The 27,539-nt window shown below is 38.5% G+C and overlaps 1 protein-coding gene across 4 annotated transcripts in view; it reads right to left on the minus strand.

Moving 5' to 3' along the window:
- Positions 1 to 27,539, minus strand: part of NCAPG2 (non-SMC condensin II complex subunit G2) — a 122,270-nt gene that overhangs the window by 58,465 nt on the left and 36,266 nt on the right. For 3 of the 4 annotated variants that reach the window (XM_010600288.3, XM_010600289.3, XM_003420729.4), the window contains exons 12-15: positions 19,385 to 19,564; positions 17,710 to 17,862; positions 15,548 to 15,770; positions 15,209 to 15,312 (exon numbers count right to left, since the gene is read on the minus strand). In XM_010600288.3, coding sequence (XP_010598590.1) covers positions 15,209 to 15,312; positions 15,548 to 15,770; positions 17,710 to 17,862; positions 19,385 to 19,564 — 660 coding nt within the window. The remainder of the gene's footprint in view (positions 1 to 15,208; positions 15,313 to 15,547; positions 15,771 to 17,709; positions 17,863 to 19,384; positions 19,565 to 27,539) is intronic. The other variant, XM_010600290.3, reaches the window with a different exon arrangement.

Here is a 27,539-nt window from a genome sequence, read left to right on the forward strand (position 1 = left end):
TACTGGTCTCAAGCTAATGTACTCTCTGCTTTATGTGGCTCTTTCTGCTTCTTGAGCTCATAATTACCTTTTGTCTTTGGTGCTCTTCATTCTCCTTTGCTCCAGGTGGGTTGAGACCAATTGATGCACCTAAGATTGCCACTTGCTAGTGTTTCAGACCCCAGATGCCACTCTCCAAAGTGGAATGTAGAATGTTTTCCTAATAATTTTATTATGCCAATTGACTGACATGTCCCCTGAAACCATGGTCCCCAAACACCTGCCCCTGCTACGCTGGCCTTCGAAGCGTTCAGTTTATTCAGGAAACTTCTATGCTTTTGGTTTAGTCCAGTTGTGCTGACCTCTCCTGTATTGCGTGGTCTTTCCCTTCAACTAAAATAGTTCTTATTATCTACTATCTAATTAATTAGCAAAAACCCCTCTCCCTCCCTCCTTCCCCACTCTTGTAACCATCAAAGGATATTTTCTTCTCTGTTTCGAATTCTTATAATAGTGGTCTTATACAATATTTGTTCTTTAGCAACTAATTTCACTCAGCATAATGCCTTGCAGATTCCTCCACATTATGAAATGTTTCACGGATTCATCATTGTTCTTTATTGATGCGTAGTATTCCATTGTGGGCATATACCATAATTTATTTACCCATTCGTCCGTTGATGGGCACATTGGTTGCTTCCACCTTTTTGCTATTGCAAACAATGCTGTAATCAACATGGGTGTGCATATATCTGTTCGTGTAAAGGCTCTTATTTCTCTAGGATATATTCCAAGGAGTGGAATACATTCCCAACAGCAGTGTATACGTGTTCTAGTCTCGCCACAACCTCTCCAACATTTATTATTTTGTGTTTTTTGGATTAATGCCAGCCATGTTGGAGTGAGATGGAATACCACTGTTGTTTTGATTTGCATTTCCCTAATGGCTAACGACTGTGTGCATTTCCTCATGTATCTGTTAGCTACCTGAATGTCTTCTTTAGTGAAGTGCCTGTTCATATCCATTGCCTGTTTTTCAATTGGGTTATTTGTCTTTTTGTAGTTGAGTTTTTGCAGTATCATGTAGATTTTAGAGATCAGACGCTGATCGGAAATGTCATAGCTAAAAACTTTTTCCCAGTCCGTAGGTAATCGTTTTCTCTTTTGGTGAAGTCTTTGGATGAGCATAGGTGTTTGATTTTTAGGCACTCCCAATTATTTAGTTTCTCTTCTGCATTGTTAGTAATATTTTGTATACTGTTTATGGCATGTATTAGGGCTCCTAGCATTGTCTCTATTTTTTCTTCCATAATATTTATTGTTTTAGATTTTATATTCAGGACGTTGATCCATTTTGAGTTAGTTTTTGTGCATGGTGTGAGGTATGGGTCTTGTTTCATTTTTTTGCAGATGGATATCCAGTTATGCCAGCACCATTTGTTAAAGAGACTGTCTTTTCCCCACTTAACTGACTTTAGGCCTTTGTCAAATATCAGCTGTTCATATGTGGATGGATTTATGTCTGGATTCTCAATTCTGTTCCATTGGTCTATGTATCTGTTGACCAGTACCAGGCTGTTTTGACTACTGTGGCGGTGTAACAGGCTCTAAAATCAGGTAGAGTGAGGCCTCCCACTTTGTTCTTCTTTTTCAGTAATGCTTTACTTATCCGAGGCTTCTTTCCCTTCCATATGAAGTTGGTGATTTGTTTTTCCATCTCATTAAAAAATGTAGTTGGAATTTAGATTGGAATTGTGTTGAACCTACAGAAGGTTTTTGGTAAAATAGATATTTTTACAATGTTAAGTCTTCCTATCCATGAGCAAGCTACGTTTTTCCACTGATGTAGATCTTTTTTGGTTTCTTAAAGTAGTGGCTTGTAGTTTTCTTTGCATAGGTCTTTTACATCTCTGGTAAGATTTATTCCTAAGTATTTTATCTTCTTGGGGGCTACTGTAAATGGCATTGATTTGATGATTTCCTCTTCAATGTTCTTTTTGCTGGTGTAGAGGAATCCAACTGATTTTTGTATGTTTATCTTCTATCCTGATGCTCTGCTGAACTCTTCTATTAGTTTTAGTAGTTTTCTTGAGGATTCCTTAGGGTTTTCTGTGTATAAGATCATGACATCTGCAAACAGAGATACTTTTACTTCTTCCTTACCAATCTGGATGCCCTTTATTTCTTTATCTAGCCTAACTGCTCTGGCTAGGACCTACAGCACGATGTTGAATAAAAGTGGTGATAAAGGGCATCCTTGTCTGGTTCTCATTCTCAAGGGGAATGACTTCAGGCTCTCTCCATTTAGGATGATGTTGGCTGTTGGCTTTGTATAAATGCCCTCTACTATGCTGAGGAATTTTCCTTCTATTCCTATATTGCTGAGAGTTTTTATTAAGAATGGGTGTTGAACTTTGTAAAATGCATTTTCTGCATCAATTCATAAGATCATGTGGTTCTTGTCTTTTGTTTTGTTTATATGCTGGATTACATTAATTGTTTTTCTAATGTTGAACCATCCTTCCATATCTGGTATGGATCCCACTTGGTCACGGTGAATTATTTTTTGGATATGTTTTTGTTGAATTCTATTAGCTAGAATTTCGTTGAGGATTTTTGCATCTACCTTCATGAGGGATAGAGGTCTGTAATTTTCTTTTCTTGTGGTGTCTTTACCTGGTTTTGGTATCAGGGATATGCTGGCTTCATAGAATGAGTTTGGCAGTATTCCATCCTTTCCTATGCTCTGGAATACTTTGAGAAGTAGTGGTGTTAACTCTTCTTCGAACGTTTGGTAGAACTCTGCAGTAAAGCTGCCAGGCCAGGGCTTTTTTTTTTGTGGGGAGTTTCTAAAATTACCTTTTCAATCTCTTCCTTTGTTATGGGTCTATTTAGTTGTTCTATCTCTGTGTTAGTTTAGGTAGGTAGCGTGTGTCGAGGAATTCATCAATTTCTTCTAGGTTTTCAAATTTCTTAAGAGTACAATTTTTCATAGTAATCTGATATGATTCTTTTAATTTCATTTGGGTCTGTTGTAATATCACCCATCTCATTTCTCATTTGGGTTGTTTGCTTCCTCTCCTGTTTTTCTTTTGTTAGTTTGGCCAGTGGTTTATCAATTTTGTTGATCTTTTCAAAGAACCAGCTTTTCATCTTTTTAATTCTTTCAATTGTTTTTCCATTTTCCATTTCATTTAGATCTGATCTAATTTTTTTTTTATTAACTTTTATTAAGCTTCGAATTAATGTTTACAAATCTAATCAGTCTGTCACATATAAGTTTACATACATCTCACTCCCTACTCCCACTTGCTCTCCCCGTAATGAGTCAGCCCTTTCAGTCTCTCCTTTCGTGACAATTTTGCCGGCTTCTCTCTCTCTCTATCCTCCCATCCCCCCTCCAGACAAGAGTTGCCAACACAATCTCAAGTGTCCACCTGATATAATTAGCTCACTCTTCATCAGCGTCTCTCTCCCACCTGCTGACCAGTCCCTTTCATGTCTGATGAGTTGTCTTCAGGGATGGTTCCTGTCCTGTGCCAACAAAAGTTCTAGGGACCATGGCCGCCGGGATTCCTCTAGTCTCAGTCAGACCATTAAGTTTGGTCTTTTTATGAGAATTTGGGGTCTGTATCCCACTGATCTTCTGCTCCCTCAGGGGCCGTCTGCTGTGCTCCCTGTCAGGGCAGTCATCAATTGTGGCCGGGCACCAACTAGTTCTTCTGGTCTGAGGATGATGTAGGTCTCTGGTTCATGTGGCCCTTTCTGTCTCTTGGGCTCTTAGTTGTCGTGTGGCCTTGGTGTTCTTCATTTTCCTTTAATCCAGGTGGGATGAGACCAATTCATGCATCTTAGATGGCCGCTGGTTAGCATTTAAGACCCCAGACGCAACATTTCAAAGTGGGATGCAGAATGATTTCATAATAGAATTATTTTGCCAATTGACTTAGAAGTCCCCGGAAATCATGTTCTCCAGATCCCCGCGCTTGCTCCGCTGACCTTTGAAGCATTCATTTTATACCACGGAAACTTCTTTGCTTTTGGTCCAGTCCAATTGAGCTGACCTTCCATGTATTGAGTGTTGTCTTTCCCTTCACCTAAAGCATTTCTTACCTACTGATTAATCAATAAAAAACCCTCTCCCACCCTCCCTCCTTCCCCCCCTCGTAACCACAAAAGTATGTGTTCTTCTCAGGTTTACTATTACTCAAGATCTTATAATAGTGGTCTTATACAATATTTGTCCTTTTGCCTCTGACTCATTTCGCTCAGAATACTGCCTTCCAGGTTCCTCCATGTTATGAAATGTTTCACAGATTCATCACTGTTCTTTATCGATGCGTAGTATTCCATTGTGTGAATATACCACAATTTATTTACCCATTCATCCGTTGATGGACACCTTGGTTGCTTCCAACTTTTTGCTATTGTAAACAGAGCTGCAATAAACATGGGTGTGCATATATCTGTTTGTATGAAGGCTCTTGTATCTCTAGAGTACATTCCCAGGAGTGGGATTTCTGCGTTGTATGGTAGTTCTATTTCTAACTGTTTAAGATAACGCCAGATGGATTTCCAAAGTGGTTGTACCATTTTACATTCCCACCAGCAGTGTATAAGAGTTCCAATCTCTCTGCAGCCTCTCCAACATTTATTATTTTGTGTTTTTTGGATTAATGCCAGCCTTGCTGGTGTGAGATGGAATCTCATCGTAGTTTTAATTTGCATTTCTCTAATGGCTAATGATCGAGAGCATTTTCTCATGTATCTGTTGGCTGCCTGAATATCTTCTTTAGTGAAATGTGTGTTCATATCCTTTGCCCACTTCTTGATTGGGTTGTTTGTCTTTTTGTGGTTGAGTTTTGACAGAATCATGTAGATTTTAGAGATCAGGCGCTCGTCGGAGATGTCATAGCTGAAAATTCTTTCCCAGTCTGTAGGTGGTCTTTTTACTCTTTTGGTGAAGTCTTTAGATGAGCATAGGTGTTTGATTTTTAGGAGCTCCCAGTTATCGGGTTTCTCTTCATCATTTTTGGTAATGTTTTGTATTCTGTTTATGTCTTGTATTAGGGCTCCTAGGGTTGTCCCTATTTTTTCTTCCATGATCTTTATCGTTTTAGTCTTTATGTTTAGGTCTTTGATCCACTTGGAGTTAGTTTTTGTGCATGGTGTAAGGTATGGGTCCTGTTTCATTTTTTTGCAAATGAATATCCAGTTATGCCAGCACCATTTGTTAAAAAGGCTTTCTTTTCCCCAATTAATTGACACTGGTCCTTTGTCAAATATCAGCTGCTCATACGTGGATGGATCTATGTCTGGGTTCTCAATTCTGTTCCATTGGTCTATGTGTCTGTTGTTGTACCAATACCAGGCTGTTTTGACTACTGTGGCTGTATAATAGGTTCTGAAGTCAGGTAAAGTGAGGCCTCCCACTTTCTTCTTCTTTTTCAGTAGTGCTTTGCTTATCCGGGGCTTCTTTCCCTTCCATATGAAATTGGTGATTTGTTTCTCTATCCCCTTAAAATATGACATTGGAATTTGGATCGGAAGTGCGTTAAATGTATAGATGGCTTTTGGTAGAATAGACATTTTTACTATGTTAACTCTTCCTATCCAAGAGCAAGGTATGTTTTTCCACTTAAGTATGTCCTTTTGAATTTCTTGTAGTAGAGCTTTGTAGCTTTCTTTGTATAGGTCTTTTACATCCTTGGTAAGATTTATTCCTAAGTATCTTATCTTCTTGGGGGCTACTGTGAATGGTATTGATTTGGTTATTTCCTCTTCGGTGTTCTTTTTGTTGATGTAGAGGAATCCAAGTGATTTTTGTATGTTTATTTTATAACCTGAGACTCTTCCAAACTCTTCTATTAGTTCCAGTAGTTTTCTGGAGGATTCCTTAGGGTTTTCTGTGTATATAATCATGTCATCTGCAAACAGTGATAACTTTACTTCTTCCTTGCCAATCTGGATACCTTTTATTTCTTTGTCTAGCCTAATTGCCCTGGCTAGGACTTCCAGCACGATGTTGAATAAGAGCGGTGATAAAGGGCATCCTTGTCTGGTTCCCGTTCTCAAGGGAAATGCTTTCAGGTTCTCTCCATTTAGAGTGATATTGGCTGTTGGCTTTGCATAGATGCCCTTCATTATGTTGAGGAATTTTCCTTCAATTCCTATTTTGGTAAGAGTTTTTATCATAAATAGGTGTTGGACTTTGTCAAATGCCTTTTCTGCATCAATTGATAAGATCATGTGGTTTTTATCTTTTGTTTTATTTATGTGATGGATTACATTAATGGTTTTTCTGATATTAAACCAGCCTTGCATACCTGGTATAAATCCCACTTGATCATGGTGAATTATTTTTTTGATGTGTTGTTGGATTCTATTGGCTAGAATTTTTGCATCTATGTTCATGAGGGATATAGGTCTATAATTTTCTTTTTTTGTGATGTCTTTACCTGGTTTTGGTATCAGGGAGATGGTGGCTTCATAGGATGAGTTGGGTAGTATTCCGTCATTTTCTATGCTTTGGAATACCTTCAGAAGTAGTGGTGTTAACTCTTCTCTGAAAGTTTGGTAGAACTCTGCAGTGAAGCCGTCTGGGCCAGGGCTTTTTTTTGTTGGGAGTTTTTTGATTACCGTTTCAATCTCTTTTTTTGTTATGGGTCTATTTAGTTGTTCTACTTCTGAATGTGTTAGTTTAGGTAGGTAGTGTTTTTCCAGGAATTCATCCATTTCTTCTAGGTTTTCAAATTTGTTAGAGTACAATTCTTCATAATAATCTGAAATGATTCTTTTAATTTCATTTGGTTCTGTTGTGATGTGGTCCTTCTCGTTTCTTATTCAGGTTATTTGTTTCCTTTCCTGTATTTCTTTAGTCAGTCTAGCCAACGGTTTATCAATTTTGTTAATTTTTTCAAAGAACCAGCTTTTGGCTTTGTTAATTCTTTCAATTGTTTTTCTGTTCTCTAATTCATTTAGTTCAGCTCTAATTTTTATTATTTGTTTTCTTCTGGTGCCTGATGGATTCTTTTGTTGCTCACTTTCTATTTGTTCAAGTTGTAGGGACAGTTCTCTGATTTTGGCTCTTTCTTCTTTCTGTATGTGTGCATTTATCGATATAAATTGGCCTCTGAGCACTGCTTTTGCTGTGTCCCAGAGGTTTTGATAGGAAGTATTTCCATTCTCGTTGCTTTCTAAGAATTTCCTTATTCCCTCCTTGATGTCTTCTATAACCCAGTCTTTTTTCAGGAGGGTATTGTTCATTTTCCAAGTATTTGATTTCTTTTCCCTAGTTTTTCTGTTATTGATCTCTAGTTTTATTGCCTTGTGGTCTGAGAAGATGCTTTGTAATATTTCGATGTTTTGGACTCTGCAAAGGTTTGTTTTATGACCTAATATGTGGTCTATTCTAGAGAATGTTCCATGTGCGCTAGAAAAAAAAGTATATTTTGCAGCAGTTGGGTGAAGAGTTCTGCATAAGTCAACGAGGTCAAGTTGGTTGATTGTTGTAATTAGGTCTTCCGTGTCTCTATTGAGCTTCTTACTGGATGTCCTGTCCTTCTCTGAAAGTGGTGTGTTGAAGTCTCCTACTATAATTGTGGAGGTATCTATCTCACTTTTCAATTCTGTTAAAATTTGATTTATGTATCTTGCAGCCCTGTCATTGGGTGCATAAATATTTAATATGGTTATGTCTTCCTGATCAATTGTCCCTTTTATCATTATATAGTGTCCTTCTTTATCCTTTGTGGTGGATTTAAGTCTAAAGTCTATTTTGTCAGAAATTAATATTGCTGCTACTCCTCTTCTTTTTGCTTATTGCTTGCTTGATATATTTTTTTCCATCCTTTGAGTTTTTTTTTTTTTGAGTTTTAGTTTGTTTGTGTCTCTAAGTCTAAGGTGTGTCTCCTGTAGGCAGCATATAGATGAATCGTGTTTCTTTATCCAGTCCGTGACTCTCTGTCTCTTTATTGGTGCATTTAGTCCATTTACATTCAGCGTAATTATAGATAAAGAAGTTTTTAGTGCTGTCATTTTGATGCCTTTTTATGTGTGTTGTTGACAATTTCATTTTTCCACATACTTTTTTGTGCTGAGGCGTTTTTCTTAGTAAATTGTGAGATCCTCATTTTCATAGCGTTTGACTTTATGTTAGTTGAGTCGTTACGTTTTTCTTGGCTTTTATCTTGAGTTATAGAGTTGTTATACCTTTTTGTGGTTACCTTGTTATTTACCCCTATTTTACTAAGTAAAAACCTAACTTGTATTGTTCTATACTGCCTTGTATTACCCTCCATCTGGCAGTTCAATGCCTCCTGTATTTAGTCCCTCTTTTTGATTATTGTGATCTTTTACCTATTGACTTCCATGATTCCCTGTTATGTGTATTTTTTTTTAATTAATCTTAATTTGTTTGTTTTTGTGATTTCCCTATTTGAGTTGATATCAGGACGTTTTGTTTTGTGTCCTTGTGTTGTGCTGATATCTGATATTATTGGTTCTCTGACCAAACAATATCCTTTAGTATTTCTTGTACCTTTGGTTTCTTTTTTGCAAATTCTCTAAACTTGTGTTTATCTCTAAATATCTTAATTTCGCCTTCATATTTCAGAGAGAGTTTTGCTGGATATATGATCCTTGGCTGGCAGTTCTTCTCCTTCAGTGTTCTGTATATGTCGTCCCCTTCCCTTCTTGCCTGCATGGTTTCTGCTGAGTAGTCTGAACTTATTCTTATTGATTCTCCCTTGAAGGAAACCTTTCTTTTCTCCCTGGCTGCTTTTAAAATTTTCTCTTTATCTTTGGTTTTGGCAAGTTTGATGATAATATGTCTTGGTGTTTTTCTTTTTGGATCAATCTTAAATGGGGTTCGATGAGCATCTTGGATAGGTATCCTTTCGTCTTTCATGATGTCAGGGAAGTTTTCTGTCAGGAGTTCTTCAACTATTTTCTCTGTGTTTTCTGTCCCCCCTCCCTGTTCTGGGACTCCAATCACCCGCAGGTTATCCTTCTTGATAGAGTCCCACATGATTCTTAGGGTTTCTTCATTTTTTTTAATTCTTTTATCTGATTTTTTTTTCAGCTATGTTGGTGTTGATTCCCTGGTCCTCCAGATGTCCCAGTCTGCATTCTAATTGCTCGAGTCTGCTCCTCTGACTTCCTATTGCGTTGTCTAATTCTGTAATTTTATTGTTAATCTTTTGGATTTCTACACGCTGTCTCTCTATGGATTCTTGCAACTTATTAATTTTTCCACTATGTTCTTGAATAATCTTTTTGAGTTCTTCAACAGTTTTATCAGTGTGTTCCTTGGCTTTTTCTGCAGTTATCCTAATTTCATTTGTGATGTCTTGAAGCATTCTGTAAATTAGTTTTTCATATTCTGTATCTGATAATTCCAGGATTGTATCTTCATTTGGGAAAGATTTTGATTCTTTTGTTTGCGGGGTTGGAGAAGCTGTCATGGTCTGCTTCTTTAAGTGGTTTGATATGGATTGTTGTCTCCGAGCCATCACTGGGAAACTAGTTTTTCCAGAAAATCCGCTAAAAAAAATGCACTCAGATCCCTATCAGAGTTCTCCCTCTGGCTCAGGCTATTCGGATGTTAATGAAGCCGCCTGGGGAGGGTGGGGGAGGGAACAGAGAGATAGGAGAGTAGCACCTCAGAATATAGCCAGAGTTGCTTGTCTTGCTTGGAATGACTATTATATCTGAGATTCCCGCGGGGCGCGTCGCCTGTGTGTGCTGGCTGTGTGGAGATTGCCCCCAGGGGGTCTGGCCCGCTGGAGTCAAGGTCAGATCCTCCGCTTGCAGCCCCACGCCCAGCGTCAAGGCTCCCCTACTGGGACGGTGCACTCTCGACTCCAAAATCAGTCGCTGCCTCCCGGGGACTTCTCGTCCCTCCAGCCGCGTTGCCGTGCCGCCCACGCGAACCAGTTGGGCCGCCTCCCGGGGTTAGTTCAGGTGAGTGGAGCAGCTCCCCGTGCTTGTGCCGTGACCGAGTGTCCCAGCTGGGACGCTGTTCTCCCCGCTCCAATACCAGTCGCTGCCTCCCGGGGACTTCTCCTACCGGCTGCGTCCCACACCGCCCGCGCAACCCAACTGGGCCCCCTCCCGGGGTTAGTTCAGGGGGTCAGAGCAGCTCTCCGTGTTTATGCCGTACCTGTATCCAGTCCAAATCCCAGCGGGATGGTTCCCCGGCTGGGACGCTGCTCTCCCCGTTCCAAGACCAGTCACTGCCTCCGGGGGACTTCTTCTATTGGCTGTGTCCCACGCCGCCCGCGGAACCGGCTGGTCCCCCTCCTGGGGCCAGTTCAGGGGGGTGGAGCAGCTCTCTGTGCTTGTGCCATACCTGACTGGTACGCTGGCTCCAGGCTCTGAAAACAATCGCTGCTTCTCCGTATTAGTTCGTTCTCCGTCTCTAAATCTGTGTTTGTTGTTCAGGGTTCGTAGTTTATTATGTATGTGATCGATTCACTTGTTTTTCCGTGTCTTTGTTGTAAGAGGGATCCGAGGTAGCGTCTGCCTAGTCTGCCATCTTGGCTCCGCCCCCCGATCTAATTTTTATTATTTGTTTTCTTCTGGTGCCTGTGGGTTTCTTTTGTTGCTCTTTCTGTTTGTTCAAGTTGCAGGGATAATTTTTTGATTTTGGCCTTTTCTTCTTTTTGTATGTGTGCATTTATTGATATAAATTGACCTCTGAGCACTGCTTTTGCTGTGTCCCAAAGGTTCTGATAAGATGTGTTTTTATTCTCATTGAATTCTATGAATTTCTTTATTCAATCCTTGATGTCTTTTACAACCCAGTCATTTTTAAGCAGGGTAGTGTTCAGTTTCCAAGGTTTTGATTCCTTTTCCTGCTTTTTCTGTTACTGATTTCTACTTTTATGGACTTAGGTTCAGATAGGATGTTTTCTAATATTTCGATGTTTTCGATTCTGCTAAGGCTTGCTTTATGACCTAATATGTGGTCTATTCTAGAGAATGTTCCATGTGCATTGGAAAAAAAAGTATACTTGGCTGCCGTTGGGTGGAGTGTTCTGTATATGTCCGTGAGGTCAAGGTGGTTGATTGTGGCATTTAGATCTTCTGTATCTTTATTGAGCTTCTTTCTGGATGTTCTGTCCTTCACTGAAAGTGGTGTGATGAAGTCTCCTATTGTAATTCTGGCACTGCCTATCTTACTTTTCAATGCTGTTAGAGTTTGTTTTATGTATCTTGCAGCCCTGTCACTGGGTACATAAATATTTAATATGTTGTATCCTCCCTTTAATCATTATATAGTGTTCTTCCTTATCCTTTGTGGTGGACTTAAAGTTTATTTTGTGAGAAATTAACATTGCCACTCCTGGTGTTTTTTGATTGTTGTTTGCCTGATGTATTTTTTTTTCCATCCTTTGAGTTTTAGTTTGTGTCTCTAATTCTAAGGTGTATCTCTTGTAGGCAGCATATAGGCAGATCCTGTTTTTTATCCATTCTGCCACTCTTTGTCTCTTTACTGGTGCGTTTAGTCCATTTACATTCAGCATAATTATGGAGAGGTATGAGTTTAGTGCTGTCATTTTGATGTCTTTTTTTGCATGTTGTTGGCAGTTTATTTTCCCCACTTAATTTTTAGTGCTGAGTTGTTTATATATTGTTTTTTCCTCTTATTCATTGTAGTTGATTTTGTTTCTGGTGAGTCTGTTTCTTTCTTATATTTTATTTTGATGAGTAGGATTGTTAGTCTCCTTTGTGGCTACCTTAATATTTATCCATATTTTTTTTAAGTTTAAACCTAACTTTTATTTCTTTATATCACCTTGTCTTCCTCTCCATATGAAAGATCCATGACTACATTTCTTAGTCCCTCTTTATTGTTTTAATGTTGTCTTCTTTTACATAATGGCATTGTTGTTTCCCCATTTTGAACGTCTTTTTATCTTGATTTATTTTTGTGATTTCCCTATCTGGGTTGTTACCTGATTGCTCTGTCTACTGTTCTAGTCTTAGGTGGATATTTGATATTATTGATTTTCTAACCAGAGAACTACCTTTAGTATTTCTTGTAGTTTTGGTTTGGTTTTTATGAATTTCGTAAACTTTTTTTTATCTGGAAATGTCCTAATTTCAGTTTCATATTTGAGAGACAATTTTGCTGCATCTGTTTCTTGGCTGGGAATTTTTTTTCTTCATTGCTTTATGTAAGCCATCCCACTGCCTTCTTGCCTGCGTGGTTTCTGCTGACTCTCCTTTGTATGTGACTATTCGTTTATCCCTAGCTACTCTTAAATTTCTCTCTTCATCTTTGGTTTTGGCAAGTTCGAGTATAATATGTCTTGGTGACTTTCTTTTAAAATCTACCTTATGTGGAGTTTGTTATGCATCTTGGATAGGTATCTTCTCATCTTTCATGTCAGGGAAGTTTTCTGCCAACAAATCTTCAACGATTCTCTCTGTGTTTTCTGTTATCCCTCCGTGTTCTGGTACTCCACTTGTAAGTTATTTCTCTTGATAGAGTCCCACATGGTTCTTAAGGTTTCTTCATTTTTTAAAAATTCTTTTATTTGATTTGTCTTCATATATACTGGTGCCAAGTGCTTTATCTTCAGTCTCATTAATTCTGCCTTCCACTTGCTCAATTCTGCTCCACTGACTGTCTATTGTCTAATTCTGTAATTTATTGTTAATCTTCTGAATTTGATTGCTGTCTCTCTATGGATAAAAAAAAAAAGCTTGCAGCTTATTAAAATTTTCATTATGTTCTTGAAGAACCTTTTTAATTTATTCACCTGCTTTATCTGTGTGTTCCTTGGCTTGTTCTGCATACTGCTTGATCTCCTTCCTGATCTCTTATTAAAATTTTCATTATGTTCTTGAAGAACCTTTTTAATTTATTCACCTGCTTTATCTGTGTGTTCCTTGGCTTGTTCTGCATACTGCTTGATCTCCTTCCTGATCTTGTTCTGGATGTCTTGAAGCGTTCTGTATATTAATCTTTTGTATTCTGCATCCAGTAATTCCAGGAATGCACCTTCATCCACAAGATCCCTTGATTCTTTGTTTTGAAAGCTTGTTGAAGTGATCATGGTATGCTTCTTTATGTGACTTGATATTGACTGTTGTCTCCATGCCATTTATAGTTATTATATTAGCTTATCTTATGTTTGCTTACTATATCATAGCTTTTTGCTTTGTTTTGTTTTGATATGTCCAAAGGTTGCTTGGGTGAGCTTTCTTGATTATTTTTGCCTTTGAAGCTCTATCATCCTGTCACTAGCTGGCTAGAGCTGTTACCAGGTATATGAGCCTAGGAGTCCATTCAGTTTTCTTGCATGGATTCAGCTCAGGTGTCCAGGTAGTGGGTCATGAAGTGTGTGGTACAGGCTCTATCCTACAGTCTCAGAGGGGCAGGGGTTATTGGTGTAGGTACCGGTATTTGGTTGCAGCAGGGGGTCAAGCTCTGAACAAGGCAGAGAGTTGACAACCGTCCCCCGAGTGTCTGTGAGGAAAGCATGCCCCTGTTCCTTAGAGTGCACAGGTGGGTGCGTTCTGCAGACGGACCTTGGGCACCCAATGCTTTTGTTTGTGAGGACTGGGAGGTATCAGTTATCCTTGGACCCCTGTCACGGGTGGCTGGGTGACCTGAGTGGAGCCACCAGTCCTTAGGCCCCTGATGTAGGTAGGTGACAACCCTGTTTAATAGGCAAAGCAGTGTGAAACATCAAACACCCACCTCTCCACCACACAGCTGAAATGGTTGAAGTCTGCCAACGAGGGCCTATTCTCTTGAAATAGGCCCACACAGGTCCATGCAGAGGGGAAAGTATTCAAAGTCCATGACCGTTTATGCCTGGACAGGAGCCGCTTCTGTCCTGAGCTCTCCAGGTTAGTTGTGCTGGCAGATTTCCTTTTTCCCAATAGTGAATTCACTTCTCCTCCAAGGTCAGGAGAATGGCTCAGAATGTGGAATAGGACCTATGTCAGGCCCAGGGAAATCAACAGCCACTGAAGCCAGCTTGGGGGCTGGGGGCACGTTAAAATGTACACAAGTACTTAGCTTTTGCCAAAAGCGTGGTTCTTCTCTGGTTTCAGAGGTTTGAGTAGGCTGTGCCACTGGCTGTTTCTCCCTAAGGAAACTGTGGCCGAATGCTACCACCAGCTCACTGCTGCCTGAGGGTTCCCAGCGATTCAGGTCTGGCAACTCCTCTCCACTTCTAAGCCATCTCTCCCTCCCTCTGCTGCTCCGTTCGTTTTCTAACTTTGCCTTTAATGTTCAGGGCTTCTAGCTTGTCATAAGGTTAATCACTTCACTTGTTTTTTCGGGTCTTTGTTATAAGAGTGTTTGCCAGAAACATTTGACTACTCCGCCACCTTGGCCCCGTTGCTTGGATTTTCCTTTGTAGTTAACATACTAATATCGTATTTCTCCAAAACGGTAAAAATTTTTTTAAAGATCAGTTTCATAATTCAGTTAGGCAGTATAAACTACCTAAAATTACTTTGGATTCTGAAGGGATAGCAGCTAAACAGTTTCTTTAGTAAATTACAGCTTTAAAAAGATAATTCTAAATAAAGCTCTCATTCACAGAATTTAACCCCAAAACGTTTCTGGTAGAATCTTACCACATTTACTATGAGTACCTCCTCAGGAACACCACCACTCGTCTAATTATATAATAATGATAACTTCCAGAACTCAATTATTATGCTATAATAAACCAAAAAACCAAACCCGTTGCTGTTGAGTCAATTCCAAGTCACAGTGACCCAAAAGGACAGAGTAGAACTGCTGCATACGGTTTCCAATGAGCAGCTCGGGGATTCGAACTGCCTACCTTTTGGGTTAGTAGCCTAGCTCTTAACCACTGCGCCACGAGGGCTCCGAATTGTGTTATACCCAGGCTACATTAAAATATGTAGGAAAGTTTCAGGTAAAGAAAATCTGGGGCAAGGTGTTACCAATAACAATTTTTCATCTACATTAAATCCTACCAGAAATCTAACATGAGCGAAAAAGGATATATGGCAAGTTTTCATTTTCATTATCTTGTAAAATAATTAGTTTAAATATCAATGCTAGAGGGATAAATGGAAAATAAAAAAGTCCTAACATAGCAGTCAATAGAAATGAAACGTTTAAAGTTTTGTCTTTCTGTAAATAACATGAGGGAAAAGTGCCCAATCCTAAAGTCATTAAAATAACTTTGTTCCAGTTTCAGAACTGGGCTTAGTGTCACATTCCACTTACGCTCACATTCTCCTTTTCCCTTTCTTCATCATCCTCTTCATACTCTCTTACTGCTTTGTGGATGCAGGCATTTAAGCAACGACGGATAATGTGAATCAGCTTTGCTAGAATTTTTAAGATAATCAATAATCATTTGTGTTTCTCCAACAAAATTATCTTTCTAAAAGTTAAAATTATAACCCCAAGTAATTAAAAGTATTATTTTAAGGGTAATTATTAAGAAATGCTGTAACACATGAAGCTTATTTAAATGAGAAATACTGAACACATATGATATTATGCCTTAGAAAGAATAAAAATAAATAAAACAAACGTTAAGCAATACGTAGAGTACCAAACCTATGTTAGTGCAGGCAGTGTGTTCATGGGCATACTGATAGAACCTCCGGGCAGCTGCATGGTTCATCTGGATCAGGGTGACACAGCGCTCACACCACACTTCCTCTGGCTGATTCACAGGCAGGAAAGAATTGAAGATGAGGTTCACCAGGCGCCGAGTCACAGGCCGAGAATCGGTTTCCAGACGAACCAAAATATGTTCCATAGGGCATATTTTCCAAAACTACATGTAAAGCATTTATGCGGGGGGAAAAAAAAAGTTCCTATAATCTTGAAAACATTTTAAGCTAAACTTCCAGAGCATAAAAGAGAAAAAAAGATTTTAATATTTGAGAATTCATTTCAAACGACTACACCAGAATTTTAATTTTCTGTAGAGAAATTAGAATTTATAAAGTATACCTGCATAGTAGGTATCTAAGTATAAGATTGTCGAGGGAACTAATTATAATTAATTAGTATCATGCTTGATACATAATAAACTAAAATGGCAGCTATTATTATCAGTGTAATAACTTTCAAATTTCTTAAAACAGTGTAATTTTTGACCCATTAATGTGAAAAGTGAATTAAAAAAAATTAGACGAGTTTTGACATAGAAAACTGAAGTGCTACACCCCATGGTCTACCTTAGAGACATAAAAGCATCACTCTTTTGGCAGGGACTTGTGAATAAAATTTATCCAACATCCCACTGGTTAGCTGTCCCACCCAGGCCACAGCTACACTCTCTCCTGCATCACTCCACTCCTCGCCCTGTCAGTGCCACTCCATTAGGCAAACTCTCCTGCATTCCGCCTAGATGATCACGATGCCTGCTCTCTGCCTCCCATTACTCCCTCCTCTAGGCCACTTCATGCACTGCTGCTAGATAACCTGTAGAAAGAAGAACTGGCCATACTGTTCCTCCATCCAGAAGTATTCATAGTTGTCTACAGGGTAGGGGCTAAACTTCTAAGCCAGAAACTGAAGAGAAAAATACTATAGAGTAAGTGAAAGAAAATAGATTTTAATGCCAGAATGTTCAAATCCTGTTTCAGCGGGCAATCTTGTGAAAATACACTCTAAACCAGTTACCTCATCTGTAAACTGGGGAAAATATCATTAACCTTATATTTTCCTCAAGAAACTTGCTCTAATGGTTAACCCCTTTATAGAACTTTCAACTGGATTCTTTCCACCAGCATTTAAATATGTTCATGTCAGTCCAATCTTCAAAATAAATAAATAAATAAAACCCACACCATTATGCTTTCCTTCTCTGCTCTTGCCTCTGTACCTTTAAAATCCAAACTCTCCAGTCAGTCCTAAGACCTCTGTCACTCTGTCTTGCCTGGTACACACACAAACATACATACACACACACACACACGCATATTTCCCAGTTTATATAGCTGATACCATACTACCTACACTTCTACACTTTGTTTTTATACTTATGTATCTTAGAGGTATTTTCATATAAGCACAATAAAAAGCTTCTCTTCATTCTTTTCTAGAGCTATGTGAATGTACCAAAAGTACAGGTAACTGATTCTATACTGATGAACATTATAGGTTGTTTCCAAACCCTCTGCCATAACAAAACAATATTTTTAGAGTAAATTTTAAAAAACTATTCTGTGGAGGAAGGAACTGTAGAGTTTTATCAAACAAACAAAATTAAAAACATCATAATTAACATTTTTAGCTAAAAGTTGAATAGAATTAGAGTTAAAAGAGAATAGTCTCACTACAATAGGATGTCAAAACGTGTATTTATCACAAAGCAAATATCTGCTTGCTTCTTTTTGTGAAATGCAGGGGGAGGGAAAGCTCATAATCAACATTGTCCCAAGTACTCACTATGTGCCAAGTATTTAAATATTTCATCAACTATTTCAACAAAATTTTTATACATAAGAAAAAAATATAAGGGAGGGGTTGTTACATCAATGCCTTTAAAACACACACACACATACACACAGATATTTCTAGAACTCTTAATGAGAAACACAAAACAAATAAAAATTTATAATGCAAACAACTGGTTAAACATACCAGCTACTGATTTGTTGAGAACGTGATTACTAAAACTCTTCCAATGAAAATGGCTTGCCTGTTTGATGAGAACAACTTACTTATTTCATGTCTGAAATTAAGAAACATTCTATTTCTCCCACCTTGGCAGCCCTCACAGCTTTAATTTTCAGCAGCATATCAACAAAAGCCACTCTCACTTTCTCAGCATTGTCATGAAGACTGTATTTCAGTGTTGGCAAAAGCTGTTCTAATAACGGGTGGCTTAGTTTATTATCCAGCACTATTGGCAGACACTACAACAAAAGAGAAAGAAAACAGTTCAAAACCAGAACATGCCAATGAAAAGCCAGGTAAGAAAAATTCAGTTAGATAACATTCACTTCCATCTTTATGAGAACTATTAGCAAAATAAGCCTACAGAAAACACATTTTTCTAAAATAGTTTTATATAAAAAGCAATTTGCTAATAAACTGATACAGTTTCAATGCCCGATAATCAGTTCGTCCCTTGTTTTGTTCAAACGAGATGAAAGCAGTTAATTCTCTCGGCTGAGTTTTAGGTTTTCAGTGTTTAAGGAAACACAGAACGACAAACAACTGCTGGAGAGTGGTCTCCAGATCCAGCCGCATCTAAAGTTGGAGTCCAGGAATTTTTTTTTAACAGCCCACACACTGACTGTATTTACTGACAAGACACAACGTCCATGGTACACTGAGTGAGAACCAGAGGGTGCACAGCGATCCGTTTTTGCTAGACTCATGCTCTCCCACTTTTTCTTCACTAGTCTGAGGCCCTCAGGAAAGTCTTTAAATTTGTCTCTTTTAGAGCTCCCCTCTTATAGACACTCCAAACACAACTTCCAAGAGTATCTACCATTTTAGCCTTGATAATCTTCTCTCTGGCTCTCAACCACATCTACACACTTCTAATTTTATCACCAAAGTTGGCAAAAAAAAAAAAAAAAAAAAAAAAAACCCAAAAAACATAATGACCACTCTCCACTACCACCTAAAGTCCAAATTATAATTTTGTAATTTCTACATATCTACTTGGTTCAGGTTGCTTAAAAAATAATGTGAGCTATTCTAGCAAAGTTTCAGTTTCTACTGGTGATGGTGAGGTAGGCAGTTATTTAAAAAAAAAATCACTCAAATAAATCCAAATATATGCACGAGGTTCTATACAGAGCATAAATATCATCTGGAAAGGCAGTAAAGAAACTTAAAGCAAGCCTTATTATGTTGCCACATTGATTGGTGGTTCTCAAATTGGTGTGCACCAGAATGACCTACAGAGCTAGCAGAAACAGAGGTCAGGCTCACTGATGTAGGGGAAGGTGTGTGTCTCTGTATATGTGTCAAGTTCTCAGGTGATTCTGATACCCATCAAAGTTAGAGAACCACTGGGTTAGATCACATTTCCCTTAGCATCGAGGTCATGAGTTCATCCCCCCAAGGGCACAATCTGTATCACTTTATTTATATCTACAGATTGCACCAGCTGGGGCATGCGTCATGTGTCTCAAAGACACTGCACAAAGGGACAAAGCAGGAAAAATTCAGGAACAATACAGCAATGGGGGAGCCAGGCTTGTTCCACCTGTACACTAAAAACTAGCATTGCTTTAAGTAGACTTTTTTTGGTAGAAAACACTTTCAATTTGCTTTTTAAAAATCTTACTCTAGATATACAACAAAATGTCAACAGTGGTTATATCTATGGGTGAGTTTTTAAAATCATTTTTTCTTCTCTATACAGTTTCTGACAATTCTACAATGACAAAATACAGCTTATATAATTTTTTAAAATCTTACCTTAAAGACAGAACAACGAACTTCAGCTGAGCTTGTATCAAAAGCTAGTTCCCCAGTTACTTTCTTTAGAAGATCAATAAGAATGGTTGGAGGCATCATTTCCCAGTATTTGGATGTTATTTTACAAACGCCAAGGATCCCTGTGGAACGGACCATTGGATAAGGGTCTTCCAAAAGGCTCTACAAATAGAGGGGGGAAAAGTAAAGTATTTTAAGAGGAAAACATAGAAACAGCTGGTGCTTTATTTGCTTTATCCCATTGTGATGGTAATTTTTTTTTTTTTTTTTTTAAATTTTTATTAAGCTTCAAGTGAACATTTACCATTCCAATCAGTCTGTCACATGTAGGTTTACATACATCTTACTCCCTTCTCCCACTTGCTCTCCCCCTATTGAGTCAGCCCTTACAGTCTCTCGTTTCGTGCCAATTTTACCTTCTTCCATCTCTCTCTATCTTCCCATCCCCCCTCCAGTCAAGAGTTGCCAACACACTCTCCCGTGTCCACCTGATTTAATTAGCTCGCTCTTTGTGATGGTAATTTTATGTGTCCACTTGGCTACGTCATGGTGCCCAGTTGTTTGATCAAACACTAGCCTTGATGTTGCTATAAATGTATTTACATGTGATTAACATTTAAATCAGCTGACCTTAAGTAAAGCAGGTTAACCTCCACAATGTGGGTGGGCCTCATGTAATCAGCTGAAGGCTTTAAGAGCAAAAACTGAGATTTACCAAGGGAAGAGTTTGCCTCAAGACTGACTGCAAATAGACATCTTGCCAGAATTTCCAGCCAACCACCTGGCGTACTGATTTTGGACACAAGACTGCCAATGTTTCCAGCCTGTTACCTGACCCATGAATTTTGGACTTGCCAGCCCCAACAATCACACGAGCTAATTCCTTAAATCTCTCTCTCTATATCTATACATATAATATGTACATACACACACGTATATACATTGTATATATGCATGTATATACATACACATATATACATACCCACATGCATGCATACATTATGTAGCCTGATGGAAGTACACATCACCACCTATGAAGTAATCTAACAAAACAAATGAAACCTCCAAAACATGCATATGATCAACCCTTATATTTAACTACCAATTTATGGAAATTACAGAGGGCAGAGAAAGCTACTAAAGACACAAAAGGAAGATTCTATAAAATCCAGACTGTAAGAAACTCAATAGAATAATCCAGTTTCTTCAACAGCAAGAACAACAAGGAGCAAGCAAAAAGAAGAGACAGAGAACTTACAGTCTAACAGAGTTAAGCTATGTATCAACTAATCACCACATATGAATCTTATTTAAATATAGATTCAAACAAACTAAAAAATTATGATGGGAAAATGTGAACAATGGGTATTTAATGATATTAAGGAACTCATTATTCTTTTTTCTATAGGTGTGATAATGGTATAAACCAAAAAAAACCTAACCCAGTGCCGTCGAGTCGATTCTGACTCATAGGGACCCTATAGGGCAGAGAAGAACTGCCCCATAGTTTCCAAGGAGCGCCTGACGGATTCAAACTGCTGACCCTTTGGTTAGCAGCCGTAGCACTTAACCACTACACCACCAGGGTTTCCGTGATAATGGTATAGTCATATTAAAAAAAAAAAAAGAATCCCTATATTTTAGATTTACCTAATGAAGTATTTACAGCTGAAATTATTTGTCTGAGATCTGCTTTATAATAAGGGAAGAGAAAGAAATCATATTAGTTTTTAGTTAGTAATAATTGAGATTAGGTGATATGTACATAATGGTTTATTAGACTAGTTTATTTCTATTATGCTTGAATTTTTCTATTATAAAAGTGTTTAAAAAATCATTCTCCATAATTAGAAAAAAAAAGGCTTCCAGTTCAGGTGCATAAGCATTTGCCTCCTCTCCTCCCAAAATCCCACCAAAATGACAAATAAGGTAATAAAAGTCCTTAGCAATGCTCAAAACAAAAAGTCTAAGAATTTCTCTAAGAAAGAATGCAAATAAGGAACAGATTCACGGAGAAAAGAACAGAAAAATCAGTAATGTAAAGCATTCTTAGGAGAAGGCTGCTCGAAAGATAGACAGCTGTGTACTAAACAGAGCTAAGACAAACTCCAAGCCCAGGGGGAAGACTACAAAGAGCAGAAGGCTGAGGGTAGTTTATAAGTGGACTGCAAACAACCTCCTTGCAGACAGAGAGCAATCATTGGAAAAGTAAGAATTTGCTCCCAGGATAAAGCCTTAAAATAGCTTCTAAACACAACAAATAATCTATCAGGGAAGAGTTCCTGAAAAAGATACTGGTGAATAGAGAGAGAAGCACAAAAGACCCACAGATAATGCCAAAATCTCCAGAGGGAATAAAAAAAAGGAAAAGGAAACAATGTCATCATGGAGGGAAGGACATCTCCCATATGTGGGTGACTGTCAGGATGACCAGCCTGTCTATTTCTCATCTACGTTTCCTAAAGGGGATTCTACCTGTTGACAAGCCCTGCTAATATGCAAACTCCAATGCCCAATTTACTACTCAAGGAAGAAGCCTGCTGAAGACAAACTCCCCACAATTAGATAGAAACACATCAAAAGAATCAAAAACACATCAAAACAATCCTTACTCAAAATAGATTGGAAAAGCAAGGATGAAAATTCATGTGTGAAAAAAACAGGAAAAAAAAATGATAATTGAGAAAGAAGCATCAGAAATCAAGACCACCCGAGATTAAAGTATAGAAAGTCACGCAGACAATGTAGCAGATTCATGGGAATTCGAGGGCCCATCCTTGGAATTCACAAGGTGTACGTTGTTGTTGCTGTTAGGAGCCATCGAGCCAGTTCTGACTCTTAGCAACCCTGTGTACAACAGAAGGAAACACTGCCCGATCCTGCGCCACTCTCATAACTGTTTTTATGCTTGAGCCCATTGTTGCAGCCACCGCGTCAACACATCTCATTGAGGGTCTTCCTCTTATTCGCTGACCCTCCACTATACCAAGCATGATGTCCTTCTCCAGGGACTGATCCCTCCTGATAACATGTTCAATGTATGTGAGATGTAGTCTTGCCATCCTGACTTCTAGTTGTACTTCTTCCAAGACTTGTTCATTCTCCCATCCCATGGTATAGTCAATAATCTTTGCCAATACCACAATTCTTCTTTGGTCTTCCTTATTCACTGTGTGGTTTTTCATATGCATATGAGGCAACTGAAAACACCATGAATTGGGTCAGGCACACCTTAGTCTTCAAGGTGGTATTTTTGCTTTTTAATACTTTAAAGAGGTCTTTTGCAAAAGATTTGCTCAATGCAATGTGTCATTTGATTTCTTGACTGCTGCTTCCATGGGTGTTGACTGTGGACCCAAGTAAAATGAAATCCTTGACAACTTCAACCTTTCCTCTGTTTATCATAATGTTGCTTATTGACCATTTATTTTCAATAACATCCTTTTAAACTAACAAAAACATTTTCTGGGTAATCTGGGTAATCAACTCATAGTCACATACTCTCATAAAAGTTCAGAGTCCATATCTATGTTTGTGTTTCCAATCACATTTTCACCAAATAATTACTCAAAATGATAGTGTTTAACTTGTAATGCTGTTTCTACAAAGAGAGTTCTTGGCTCCCTAGATCTATATTCATGGGGGTCCTCAACTTTTTATCTTTTAAAAAAGGTCTTCATATTACTTAGTTTTGAGAAACACAGAGAAAAAAGACATCACAAGTATGAGAGAACAGTTAAGGGGCACTGAGGATACTAAAATAATAATTGCTATTATTTATTTATCATACTATCTCATTTATCAATTCTCAAGAGATTCATTTCCATTTTATAGATTGAGTTAAGAGACTAAAGACGCTAAGTAACTTGTCCAGTAAAGTCATGAACTTTTAATCAAGTGTTGGCAAAATATAACCCACAGGCCATATCTGGCCCACCATCTGTTTTTGTGTGGACCACAAGTTAAGAATGTTTTTCACATTTCTAGATGTTTGAAAAAAATCAAAGTGTAATATTTTGTGACATGAAAATTACATGAAATTTAACTTTGTGTTCATAACCAAAATTTTGGTAGAATGTAGCCATGTTCATTTGTTTATGAATTATCTACGGCTGCTTCTGTGTTACAATGGCAGAGTTGAATAGTTATGACAGAAACCATACGGCATGCAAAGCCTAAAATATATATTATCTGGCCCTTTACAGTAAAGTTTGCCAAACCAGCCCTTAACTATTACATTGACTCTTAAAAAGAGATAGGAAAGAGTAGATATTGGAAAGAAGAAAATACATTATGAAGAAAACTTCTGAAAGAACTGGCATCGAAGAGAAGAAAATTAAAACATTATTAAGAAAACTTCCTTAAAGACTGAGACTAGTAGGCTGAATTCATGGTATACCAAACATAGAGGGAAAAAAAGCAAAAGGTAAAGAAAACCATCCTAAAAGTTTCAGAAACCCCTGATGCTAGATGACAATACAAATTATTTTGACAGGCCTGGGAAAAAAAGATTTTGAAGATAAAATTCTACACTTGGCTGAGCTATAAATAAAGTATGAGGATAAAATAAAAAACCATTTTGGAAATCTAACATTCACAGACACCTCCCCAACTCTAGGATATACTGCAGCAAAATAGGACTGACTAAAAGTTTTTGAGCTCATAATATTTACTGGCTATAATCATTCCCCATGATACGTTTATTTTATTCTCAAAAGTAATTAATGGTTGCTTACACATACGTTGCTTACATACGAGCCTTTCCCTAATTAAATTTCCATCCTAAACACAGAGTTGAAACGTTGCCATTGTTGTTTCTAATTTTAAAAATACATTTAAAAATCTGTTTTGATAGTGATAGTTTTGTGAGACTGTTGACTAAGTTTTACCACTTGAAAACATAAACCTATCTAAAATAAATGTAGTTTTGAAAAGCAACCTGTCTTAGCCATCTAGTGCTGCCATAACAGAAATACAACAAGTGGATGGCTTTAACAAAGAGAAATTTATTTCCTCACAGTAAAGTAGGCTAAAATTCCTAATTCAAGGCGTCAGCTCCAGGGGAAGGCTTTCTCTCTCTGTCGGCTCTGGAAAAAGGTCCTTGTCCTCAACCTTCCCCTGGTTGAGGAGCTTCTCAGCTGCAGGGACCCCGTGTTCAAAGGGCGTGCTGGGCTCCTGGTGCTGCATTCTTGGTGTTATGAGGTCCTCAACTCTCTGCTTGCTTTCCCTTTCATTTTATCTCTTGAGAGATAAAAGGTGCTGCAGGCCACATCCCGGGGAAACTCCCTTTACACTGGAACAGGGAGGTAACCTGAAAAAGGGTGGTGTTACAATCTCACCCTAATCCTCTTAACATAAAATTAGCATCACAAAATGGAGGACAACCACACAATATGGGGAATCATGGCCTCATCGAGTTGACCCGTATTTTTTGTGGGACACAACTCAATCCATGCTATTGTCATTTCTAATTTTGAAAATAGAATTTTTTAAACAATCTGTTTTGATAGTGATATCTTATTTTCATGAGACTGTTGACTAAATTTTACTGCTTGAAAACATAAACCTATCTACACATCCATACATCTACAAATCTACATATTTTATATGTAATTTTAAAAAGCAACCATAACATCAGTTTTCAACAACCTACAATTTTTTAAACTTTGAGAAATGTTTTAGAATCTAGTATTTCTTCTTCAGAAGAAGCATTTAACTGATTTCAGCAATTAATTTTTTTTTTGTTCCTTTAAATTTTTCTTCCCCTAGATTTCTTTAATTTACAATTATTATAAAGAATATTAATGGAATAGAAATCTAAGCATTAAAAGAGAGACTGAGAAAGACTTTATTAATTGGTCAGTAATCTAAGTATATCCAAGATATCAAGAAAATGACAATTATCATCTACATTTCCAAGAGAACTGTGATACCTCCTGTCAGGCTGGGTGCTCTAGAGAAGCAAAACCAGTGAAGACTCTCTCTCTCTATATATATGCATATATGTGTATATATATACACACACACATACACGGAGAGATTGATTGATTTATATCAAGGAAATGGCTCATGCAGTGTAGAGGCTGGAGTTTCAAGTCTGTGGGTCACGCTAGAGGCTTCTACTAACTCACGGAGGTACAGGGGCTGATAAACCCAAGGTCTGCAGGTAAGACGGCAGGCCTCTGGCTCACAGGCTGCAGAGACCAACAAATCGTAAGATCGGCAGATAAGACAACAGGCTGCTGGCTCACAGGCTGTAGAGGTTGACGGATTCCAAGATCAGCAGATAAGCTGCAAGCTTAATTTCCAAAAACTGGAAGTCAGATGACAAGCCAGATGCAGGATCTAAAAAGAACAAAAGCCAGCAAGCTTTGCCAGAAAGTCCACATATATTGGATGCATGCCACACTCCCAAGGAAACCTGATTGGCTGCTCAAAGGAAGATCTCAGTACAGAGGTGATCATATCCAATCTTACTATGAAGATGATTATATTACTACATACCTGCCAAACCATAATGGCCAAACCACGGAGAATCACGGCCCAGCCCAGCGGACACAAAACCTTAACCATTCCAGTCCACCCTTGTCAACTTGGAACTCCTACAAATCTCCTTAAACCACAAACAACCTCTAAATAAAGATAATTATAAAGTCATTACTACACCTAACATGATAAAACATGTGTAGAACTAAAAGCACATTAGTCCTGTTTAAACCTTGTATTTCATAAGTAATGAAAACAAAAATATTTTATGCACACATACAAGGAAGAAATATTCATAACAATTAGTCCTCATTTCTGCAACTGGTCACATGGCCGAAATTGGTGTTTAGAACTACCTTCTTCCACCACCCATTCCACATTCTCTTTACCCTCAGCAAGCATCTCAGCCGATTGTGGTTCTTTGCCTGGTGGGGTGACCCAAACCTTCATTCCTGAAGGGTCTGGGCCATTAATAGTCATGTTGGAATTGGGATGCTGCAGTTTCCCGCTGACTTTAATCACAGGGCATGGAAGTACTGAGAGATGTCCAGACATACCCTTTACTTCCACTATATAATATCAATCTGATTTCATCCTGGTAATCAACATCAATCACACCAGCCAATACATTAACTCTCTTCTCTGCTTGTTGATTCAGAGGCATAAGGAGCCCAAAGTGGCTGGGATTCCAGTTCAGTGGAAGAAATGATATGTCTCCAGATGGGAGCATTCCTCCCTTTGGAACTAAGATCCCCAGACCCACAGAGCATAGGGTCCTGGGGACAGGTAGCAAAAACTTTGTGGTGGGTCACTAGGGGTAGTAAGTGAATGTTGCCATTCCTATTTCCACCAGTTCATTCCTGGACCAACGAATCCTGGCTATGGGAGAAACAGCACCATATACTGTATGCAGATTTACAGCATATAGAGCTTCCCGGAAAACACTGCCCCAGCCTTGCAAGGTATTGCCATGTAAATACCATCATAACTGTGTCTTTAAAAGGCCATTCCATAGCTCTATCGAGCCAGTTGCTTCAGGATAGGGAACACAGTAAGACCAGTGAATTCCATGAGCATTGGTCCAAAGCTGCACTTCATTTGCTGTGAAGTGAGTCCCTCGACCCAAGCTGATGCTGTGTGGGTTGCTGTGATGGAGAACAAGGTATTCTGCATGTCCACAGAACAGTTTTGGCAAAAGCACTGAGTGCAGGGAAGGGAAATCCATATCCAGATGAAGTGTCTATTCCAGTAAGAACAAAATGCTGCCTTTCCGTGATGGATGCAGTCCAATATAATTGGTCTGCCACCAGGTTGCTGGCTGATCACCTCACAGAATGGTGCCATATCAGGGACTCAGTTTTGGTCTCTGCTGCTGGCAGACTGGGCACTCAGTAGTGGCTGGAGCCAAGTTGGCCGTGGTGATTCGAAGTCCATGTTGTTGGACCCACGTACAACATCCATCCCTGCTACCATGGCCACTTTGTTCGTGAGCCCGTTGGGCAATGACGAGTGGCTGGGGTAAAGACAATGACTGGTTTTCACAGAATGCGTCATCCTAACCACTTGATTGTTAAAATACTTCTCTGCTAAGGTCACCCTTTGGAGAACAGGCACACGAGACAAAAATATCTTCACTTCTCTGGCCCATTTA

This window comes from Loxodonta africana, chromosome 22 (assembly GCF_030014295.1).
Source record: "Loxodonta africana isolate mLoxAfr1 chromosome 22, mLoxAfr1.hap2, whole genome shotgun sequence".
Taxonomy (NCBI): Eukaryota; Metazoa; Chordata; class Mammalia; order Proboscidea; family Elephantidae; genus Loxodonta; species Loxodonta africana.